This window comes from Benincasa hispida, chromosome 3 (assembly GCF_009727055.1).
Source record: "Benincasa hispida cultivar B227 chromosome 3, ASM972705v1, whole genome shotgun sequence".
Lineage (NCBI taxonomy): Eukaryota > Viridiplantae > Streptophyta > Magnoliopsida > Cucurbitales > Cucurbitaceae > Benincasa > Benincasa hispida.
Genome location: NC_052351.1, coordinates 15,888,095 through 15,897,596, shown reverse-complemented (window position 1 = coordinate 15,897,596; position 9,502 = coordinate 15,888,095). Strand labels below are relative to the sequence as shown.

Here is a 9,502-nt window from a genome sequence, read left to right as displayed (position 1 = left end):
CTGGTAATTATTGTCCTAAAGAAAATCATGTTTACTTGTAACACTATTTAATAATTTTATATTTTATTATAGAAGTAAATGGCAATTTAAGTTCAAATAGTGAGTTTTAAATATTTGTTCCCCTTCCCGAGTGTTTACACATGTTTTTTATTGGGTAAACATCTAACCATTTACATTCAAACACGTTTTTATTAAATTATTAGAAGGTTAGTTTGGGGTGGAAGAAATCAAAGTTGGGAAGAGTGTTGGGTGGGGAATCTTATGGCTCTATTTCTTTTAATTAATTAATTAATTAATTAACTTTGTATAGAATTATAGTTAAGCTGCAAAATCAAGAAAGTGGAGCTGTGATGATGAGTTGAAAAATGAAATTGAGTTGGCTGATGATGATCAAAGGCAGTGGAGAAAAGGAAGCAAGAAATTAAAAGTATTAGGTCTCAATTGATATGAGTTTATGGATGAATAGGGTTGTTAATTAAAGAAGGAAAATAAAAAAACCCCTTTTCCCCCTTAGGTTTTGAATATAGTTTTTATTTGTTTGATAAACTTTGAAATGTTATACTTTTAATTTTAGTCATTGGATTTTGAGTTTGATTTCAATTTGATCCCTAGTTTTCAAGATTTATATTTTTTAACCTCGATATTTCATTGAATAGTCACTATCAACATTTAGTATTAATGTATACTAATTAACTTTTAAAAACTATAATTAATTAAATTTCAATATTTTCTCATCACTACTAAAGTTTAGCTTTAAAATTATTTAAAGATTAAGGATTAAAATGGTAACATTTTGAAACCTAAAAACCAAATGGGAGGACCAAAAATGTATTTTTTTTTCCTTGAGTAAAAAATTTCCATATTTTTCTAGGTTTTCCTTTAGTTTATTCACATATAAAATTAGTCAATGGTATGTACTTTAACAAGTTGAGCTACATTTATGGTGATTAGATGAAGAGATTAAAAAATGAATTATCACTAAATAGATTTTCCATTTTTTTAGATTTTTCAAAATCTGGATTGAAAGTCATCATCCATGGACATATTCTATCCTCCTCACTGCTTTATCTTCTAAATCTTTCTTTTTTTTTTCTTCTACCGTACTAAAAAAAGACAATAAAAATTTATGTCTTATATATGCATTAATGTAAGAAAACATTAAATATGTCAGTGACCGATAGGACATAAAATTTGAAAATTCAGAAACATGTTAAACACTTTTAAAAATGTTAAAAAGAGAAAGTAAACGTGTAATTTAACATTAAATTTGCTTAACCCACAACCTTATGGCTTAAACCATGCAAGTCCATTGAGTGAAACATTAGTGACATCCTCTGGAGATTCAAGTTCCTATCTTCATTAGTCTCATTTGGTAATAATTATTTGTCCTTGTTTGACAAACATCTACTTTTATTTGTGGAAAGTATTACAAAGATCAAGGGAAAAAAAAAACAAATAAACAGCAATATGTATATAAAATACTATAAAAGACTTGAAATTTGACTAGAATAATGAAAAATGAGGAGCAAAAGAGAGAGAAGAAAGAAGACCAAGTCAGCATTAGACCAAAAAAAATCCAGCTTTGAGCTTTGGACATTGACTACCAAAGAAACATCCAAGCAAACTCCTTTTAGTTCCGGTGGGTGTTTAGAGCAATTTTTCCCTCTTACTCTTTTCACCCACCCTCCACGAAAAAAAAAATTCAAAAATATTATTAGAAAATGAAAAAGAAAATTTATCACCTAACAAATTATAGTTGAAAGATCGAGCGAGATGAGGTAATATAACTAACTACGTTTCTTTTTTTAAATAGCTCTTTTCAAGTCCGACATATTTCTTTATTTAGACTGAATTTCATTCTTTTTTTTTTTTTTCTCTCTAAAAAATTGTTTCTGCCAGCCTCAATCTCATAGACCAGCCTATTCTAAGGTTAGATTTTTTTAACTAATTAATTAATTATTTAGTTAATGCATTTTATTCTTTTTTTCGCAAAAATCCATTTTTATTTTGAGAAAAAGAAAGAATGATGAGTAAGAGCAAGAACGTTTATTTTTAATTAAAGTCTAGATTTTTCTGTTTCTTTTTTTTTCCATAATATTTCTAATAATAATTTTAATAAAAAGAATGGTAGGTTAATGTACTATTTTAGTCTTCATATTTTAGTTCATATAATTGAAAGTTAAACCACTCAAAGCAAATGTGAAGTTATTTTCGAAATTTATAGAAAAAAATGGTAATAAATAACAAATAGTTTATTTCTTTTTTAAAGAATAAACAATAAGCTAATAGTGGGGCCAAATTTAAAAATTTATAAAATATATAGAGAGAGACTAAACTTTGGCCATTAAAAATATATACTAAAGTTGAACAAATTTTAAAATATAGAGTCAAAATCTATGAAGCATAGATATTTCATGTGAGGCAAAGAATCAGTATCAGACATGTATCAGATACCGATACTTTCCAGATATGTATCTGACACGCGATTTGATGTATCTATTTCTACGTGTACTTTTTCTTAAAGAAAAAAGGCAAGCAACTCATTTAATGTTTTCTAATCTAAAACGAGGCAACCTATTTAAAAAGCTCACTACTCGAGTCCAAAACTAAAAAGAAAAATAAATAAATAAATAACGGACCAAACCCTAAACTAAAATCATCTAATCTCCATCTTCACATTTGAGTCCCCACAAAATCCACCAAAATATAAACTATTTGGATATCTTTAACAATTCAATGAAGAAGTTCTTCATTTATCTTCATACTTCTCCCTCCAATCTTCTTCTTCTTCTTTGCAATATGAGCCACTTTTCTAATGCATTTTATTAACTATTGTACTTCAACATCTTAGATATTGATTCTTTTGTATTACATTTCAGTGTTTATATTCTATTTTGTGCTATTGTTATTAACTTGTATGCTAAATTTATTTATATCCTAGATTTTTTTAAAGAAAAATAAAATGTATATTCAATGTATCAGTATCCTCGTTTTTTAGAAATATATATTAAAAATAATATAAAAAATGTCGCATCCTTAGACGTATCCGTATCTTAGTTTTTTAGAAATTATGAATCTCCGTATCCGATTGTATCCGTATAGTATAGTCGTATCTGTATCTATGTTTCATAGGTCAAAATGATATTAAAACTTAACAGTAATAAATTTAAAAATGATATTAAAACGGAAAGTTATTTTAAATGACAAAACTGTTGAAAATATTTACAAACATAGCAAAATTTCACAGTCTATCAACGATAGACTACTATATTGTTAAATATTTGGGTCCATTTTGTTATATTTGAAGACTCATGTTAAAACCTACTAATAATAATAACCATGTATTAAAAAAGCAGTGAGGGATAATTTTGAGTCCACTAGATGGATGACCAAAAAACTAGGTGAAAGAAAACAATGCAATGATTCAATTTTTTAAGAAAATGTCGAATGACCCTTTGCGACGTCAAATTCAGGTGAAATTACCGCACGTGTAAAAGCAATTCGCTCTTACTCACTTACTCACAAATCACTATGTCTCTCGCTGTCAGTCGTCTCACTCTCTCTTCTTTTTTCATTCACAAAGTACTATGTCTCTCGCTCGTCTTGCTCTCTCTTTGTTTCCTCACAAAATCACTCCTTTCTCTCGTTCTTGTTCATCGAGGTTGATCGCGTCGGAGCTGCTCGAGTGGACTTGTTATGCCAGCAAAGAAGAAGAAGAAGTGCAAAGGAAGATTTCTCACATCGAAAAAGAAGAAAAAGAAAAAGAAAAAGAAGACAATACCGTAACTTCATATGGTCATGACATCAACAAACTTATCATTTGACCATTTTTTAAAAACTTGAGTCATTTATCATGTAAGACGTTTAGAATTGGTCTTTTGGAGAATAATGTCGGTAATTTTCTTTTCCCATTTAGATTGTGAATTGATCCTTATTTTTGTAAGAACATTGCCTGCTAGGGTTCAAATTTGCTCCCGTTCTTTCCAACACATTGGGAAAGAAGGGGAGGGAAGGAGGGGGAATCAGATAACATTTACAGCTGAGTTGTGAAAATTGATTCTTAATATAAATTGAAAATGGTTGAGAATGATGATGAATTTTGATTCTTCCTTTTTCTGTTCTTAACCTTTCCCAGTTTGTTTTTTCCTTTCTTTTTTCTTCTTTTTTACCTTTCTTCAAAGAAACGAGGAAAAAGAGAAATTAATCTCATTGACCATCACCTTCATCCCTCTCTTTCTTCTCTCCTTCCTGCTGTCTGCCCAAAACTTTCCTCCTCAATATCCATTCTTCATCTCTCTGTCACTGATTACGACTATTTATTCAACTCCAATGGCTTCTTTCCCTGAAACCTTTTGATTCCCCCGCAATATTTTTGGGTAAGGGAAAATAATGGGTATTTGTTTTTCTGCCTCCAAAGTCAGTGGTTCCAATAGCAACACCAATACCACCGCCGCCAACCACCACCGGAGAGGGAGCACCGCCAACCCTCAATCGAGCACAACCAATACTAAACAAGATGCTTCCAGAAATCAAAATCAGAAGAAACCCAATGACAATCCCAAGCGGAACAGTCAACAGCTTAAGATTAAGGAGAAAAACGCTTCGCGGCGGCAAAGCGGGGTGATTCCTTGTGGGAAACGCACCGATTTTGGGTATGATAAGAATTTTGATGAACGGTACACGATCGGGAAATTGCTTGGACACGGTCAATTTGGTTATACGTATGTAGCAATTGATAAAGCAAATGGGGATCGAGTTGCTGTTAAGAAAATTGAGAAGAATAAGGTATTGTTTCTTATAACTTACCACGTATGTTTTTCTCCCTCTTAGTTTGTTCTTCGTTTTTGTGATTCTACGACCTTAATTTAGGCTTGCTTTTTTATCTGCATTCTGGGTTGAATGTCCCCTACAATATCGTTTGGAAGAGGGGTTTGAATTGAAATTGCGAGCTCGCCAGGTTTAATTTGTTAATTGAACGATTTTTCAGAGTAATGGAGCAGGAAAGCAAGAACTTCCTCTGATGGAGGTTTTGAATTTACCAATTTGGTATATGTTTTCTCTGTGTGGGGTTCGATACCGATTCATCGTCTCCCAACATTTGCCTGACTTTATAGCAAGGGCAGCCTTAACCCTGTCATCGCCATGGCCATAAAGAAAGTAGTTGCAGAATTACCAGTTTTGCAAGATCACGACTTATGTTGCGAGGAACCAATTTTCGGATCCTTGAAAATTAATCTGACTTACTTGGATTGGATAGACTTCTTCGCACAAAAGATTGAGCTGTTCTAATTGGATGCAGCCTCTGTCTGAATCTAAGAGTCATGGTTTTCTTTGTTTATAGCTGAGGATCAGACTCTTCTTATCATCGTTAGTTCAATAGTTCTTCCTTAAAGATGCAGCTGTATGTTTCACTGACGGGTGATTTCTGAAGAAGAAAGGAACATATTTGTTTCCATTGAAAATTCTTCATTCGGGTTAATTAGGCAAGATTCAGAATGCTTGTGCTCATAACTGTGTACCTAGTTTGCAACCTTTTAGAACTGTATGGTCAAGAATAGGAGTTCAGCTGCAAATAGCTTTTGGGTCAGAGAGTAGTCAACTTTTAGTTCAAAGTGCTTCTTATGCTGTTTTCGGGTAGTGTTTGATAAGGAAACTTCCTTATGTTGTTGCAGATGATTCTTCCCATTGCTGTCGAGGATGTTAAGAGGGAGGTCAGGATCTTGCAAGAACTTACTGGCCATGAGAATGTGGTTCAGTTCCATAATGCATTCGAGGATGACTCATATGTTTATATTGTGATGGAGTAAGCCTTTTCTTTTGGTCTTTCTTTCGTCTTAAAAAGCACCATATTTTCGTTGGAGAACTCAACGTCCATCCTTGTTGTGTCCACTCTTGATCTTTATTTCTTATCGGTGGTTTCTAGGGAAAAACAGAATCTGTCTGGAAAATGTATTTGCTGTAGTTCCTAATGATTTACATGTTCATCAATGCCCTTTTTGACATTCTCTATCAGGTTATGTGAAGGCGGTGAATTGTTGGATCGGATATTGTCCAAGTAAGAAATGTCTAGCTTTATCGTAATTTTTCATATGCATTTCAGCTGATGATTTTTTTGTTCCAAAGTAAAAATAAACTTTAGTTCCCACATGTCCAGTTGCAAAATACTTCACAATTGTCAACTTCATTTTTTTCTTTGTTTCTGTTTTTGCTCATCATTGCTTGTTCAATTAACTTTCATATCTAAAGAAAGTGCTTGAAGCAGGAAAGATAGCCGTTATACCGAGAAAGATGCAGCTGTAGTTGTTAGGCAAATGCTGAAAGTTGCAGCGGAGTGTCATTTACATGGCTTGGTACACAGAGACATGAAACCAGAGGTAAAATAGACCGCATTCATAATTACAACCATGCTATTTGTATCCTTCGTGAACTTAGTTCTCACCTGTGACTTTCTTATATGTAGAACTTTCTTTTTAAGTCAGCCAAAGAGGACTCCCATCTGAAAGCCACCGATTTTGGCTTGTCAGACTTCATCAAACCTGGTAGGAATGAGAATCTGATGAGATGTTCAGTATCCTATAAGTATATGTACACTCCAAAGTTCAAAAAGAAAAAAGATATCTTCTATGCTTCCTCTTATTTTTGGTATAATATGCAGGGAAGAAATTTCATGACATTGTCGGTAGTGCATACTATGTCGCCCCTGAAGTTTTGAAAAGGAAGTCAGGGCCAGAATCAGATGTCTGGAGTATAGGGGTGATCACATATATTTTACTTTGTGGGAGGCGCCCTTTCTGGGATAAGACAGAGGATGGCATATTTAAGGAGGTATGGTGCATTTTATAATCTGGTTCCTACAATTAGTTTTATTTTTCAGATGTCTTGTTTTCTTCAGAACAAGATGAAATAGCTTGTGGAATTAGCAATGTTCTCTTGTTTTAGTTGGAACCAATGAGATGATTTTGGATTCTGCCATTATTCAACTAGCTTTTCAGCTGGATTATCTGTGGAACCTTGAGGATGAAGTGGTCTAGAATTCACCCATAAAAAATTAACTCATCGTGCCTGTATTTTTCTAATAGGTGTTGCGAAACAAGCCTGATTTTCGGCGGAAGCCATGGCCAAGCATCAGCCCTAGTGCTAAAGATTTTATAAAGAAGTTGCTTGTAAAGGATCCCCGCGCAAGATTAACTGCTGCTCAGGCACTATGTAGGTCTCACATTCCCTTGCTAAGCCCTATATAAATTATTTTCTGTCTGTATTTTAGTTGCTTGAGTTGTGTATGTTATTATTCTCCTCTTCCTTATGAGATAAAATCGTTTGGATTGAGTATCTGATTTTATTTAACTTTCCAGCTCACCGATGGGTTAGAGAGGGTGGCGATGCATCAGAGATCCCTATTGATATATCCGTTCTGAGTAACATGAGACAATTTGTGAAGTACAGTCGTTTGAAACAATTTGCTCTGAGGGTAAGGCAATGCTTCTTTGTAGGCATCTTTTAAAACAGAAAACTACTTGGTCTCTTTGCATCCATTTCTCCTTCTAATGATTATTTATTGTGAAGGCATTGGCTAGCACAATCGGTGAAGAAGAGCTTGCTGATCTGCGTGATCAGTTTGATGCAATCGATGTGGATAAGAATGGTTCAATCAGTCTTGAGGAAATGAGACAGGTAAGATAGTAAATTTAGTCACACAAACACGAGTTCTTTCTTTTCTCTAACATAATTGGTGATCGTCTATGTGCAGGCTCTTGCTAAAGATCTCCCATGGAAATTGAAAGAATCTCGTGTTCTAGAAATTCTTCAAGCAGTAAGTATACATTTACCATTTCTCACCACCATTCTATGAGAGTGATGAGAAAACTTTGTTAGCTTTTTGTTACCATTGGGTTGCTTGCTTGGTATATCTTCCCCGTCTCTTCTCATAATTGAAGCATGCAACTTAAGTAGTTTATATGGTTGATGCAGATCGATGTCAATACCGATGGCCTTGTCGATTTCACAGAATTTGTTGCAGCTACATTACACGTCCATCAATTAGAGGAACATGACTCTGTAAAGTGGCAGCAGCGATCACAGGCAGCTTTTGAGAAATTTGACATAGATAAAGATGGATTTATAACTCCAGAGGAACTAAGAATGGTATGTTCTAACTCTTCTCCCCCACTTTCTTCTGGTTTGATTCCCACATTCTAGTCTTAAGTTTCCCTTCCTAAGCAACTGGTTGTTTAAAATGAATTGGTGGTCACCTGTCTTCACATTGGGAAGGTCACGATGGCCTTTAAACAATGCACAGATTGTCTGTAAACAGATTCTTCAGCATACCCTCAGCCCGGATGGAGTTCTTTGCATCTGATTTTACGCCACATAACATTTTTTCGGGAATTAAGTACTTTGACACAACCATTGGCCTTCTATGTCTAAAGTTTAAACCGTTCTCCATAGTGCAACGAAACGAAAACCTGTCATCTCATGAGAGCAATGACCTCAAGAATCTGGTTTTAGATAAAAGTTTGCTTCATTTTAGTTGTGTGATAAATCCAACACAAATAGTCTAGCTTGTGGCATTATTGTAAGCCAACATAGTTCCCATACTGAGCTCTTTCTGCTTCTCTCGTACAAACTTTTTGTCTTGTTTTTGCAATGTTCAAACATAATCTTCTTGCTTTTTGCAGCATACGGGCTTAAAGGGTTCCATTGATCCACTGCTTGAGGAAGCAGATATTGACAAAGATGGTAAGATAAGCTTATCAGAATTCAGAAGACTTTTAAGAACTGCGAGTATTAGTTCAAGACCTCATATTTAGAGCTTCTAGTCCCCAAAAGTCCCCGAAGATGTAGATAAGAATGCAAAGTTGGGAAAATATTGGAAAGAGGGGGATCAAATAAGGCAAATTTCAGTCATCTTTAAGAATTTTTACTTGCTGAGAGACCTCAGGAGCTCGTTTGACCGTCTCTTCTACGAAGTTATCGATGCCGAGCTTATACTCCAACGGTTTTTTTTAGGACTGTGAATACGTTTTATATGGATATAGAGTTACCTTGGATCTGCTCCAGTTGGTGTGGAATGTATTGTAGTCCTTTGTGTTGCTGGGGTTTCTTGGTTTGTGCAATGGAAATGGCTTATCTGATTACAAACTCTTAAAAAGAAGAATTTGATGGAATGAATTTCCTTGATACCAGTTTGCCCACAACCATCTTTTTGGAAAAGGAATTGTGTCTATTTGTACCTGTGGTTTTGCTATTGTATTATCAAGGACTTGTTTTTTAAAAAAATAGATTTTAACATATATTCTTATTTAATTTCTCTAATTTATTGTAAAGATCCAATTACTTTTGAAGGTTCTTTATTTTTTACTATTTTAGGTATTGAAATTTTAGATCATTTGAAGAAAGAATAATTTTATTTTTAAAAGAAAACAATCATGTATGAAAATACTATACTGGATTAAGCTAATACCAACATTTAACCTGCAAATTTAGCTTCTAATAAACTATCTTA

General features: G+C 33.8%; 1 protein-coding gene across 1 annotated transcript; it reads left to right on the top strand.

The window, feature by feature from the left end:
- The first annotated feature begins 4,011 nt into the window (after positions 1-4,011).
- On the top strand, positions 4,012-9,194 carry LOC120073777 (calcium-dependent protein kinase 28-like). The gene is made up of 12 exons (XM_039026615.1): positions 4,012-4,785; positions 5,673-5,803; positions 6,014-6,055; positions 6,263-6,374; positions 6,461-6,539; positions 6,656-6,825; positions 7,080-7,206; positions 7,353-7,468; positions 7,564-7,671; positions 7,748-7,810; positions 7,969-8,142; positions 8,676-9,194. Exons 1-12 carry the CDS (start codon positions 4,390-4,392, stop codon positions 8,805-8,807), a joined length of 1,650 nt encoding a protein of 549 aa, XP_038882543.1. The 5' UTR covers positions 4,012-4,389; the 3' UTR covers positions 8,808-9,194.
- Positions 9,195-9,502: the final 308 nt, after the last annotated feature.

Coding starts and splice junctions, on each gene's coding strand:
- LOC120073777 (XM_039026615.1), top strand. CDS start 4,390: ATGGGTATTTGTTTTTCTGCCTCCAAAGTCAGTGGTTCCAATAGCAAC. Junction 5,804..6,013: donor TATGTTTATATTGTGATGGA/GTAAGCCTTTTC, acceptor ATTCTCTATCAG/GTTATGTGAAGGCGGTGAAT. Junction 6,375..6,460: donor ACAGAGACATGAAACCAGAG/GTAAAATAGACC, acceptor TCTTATATGTAG/AACTTTCTTTTTAAGTCAGC.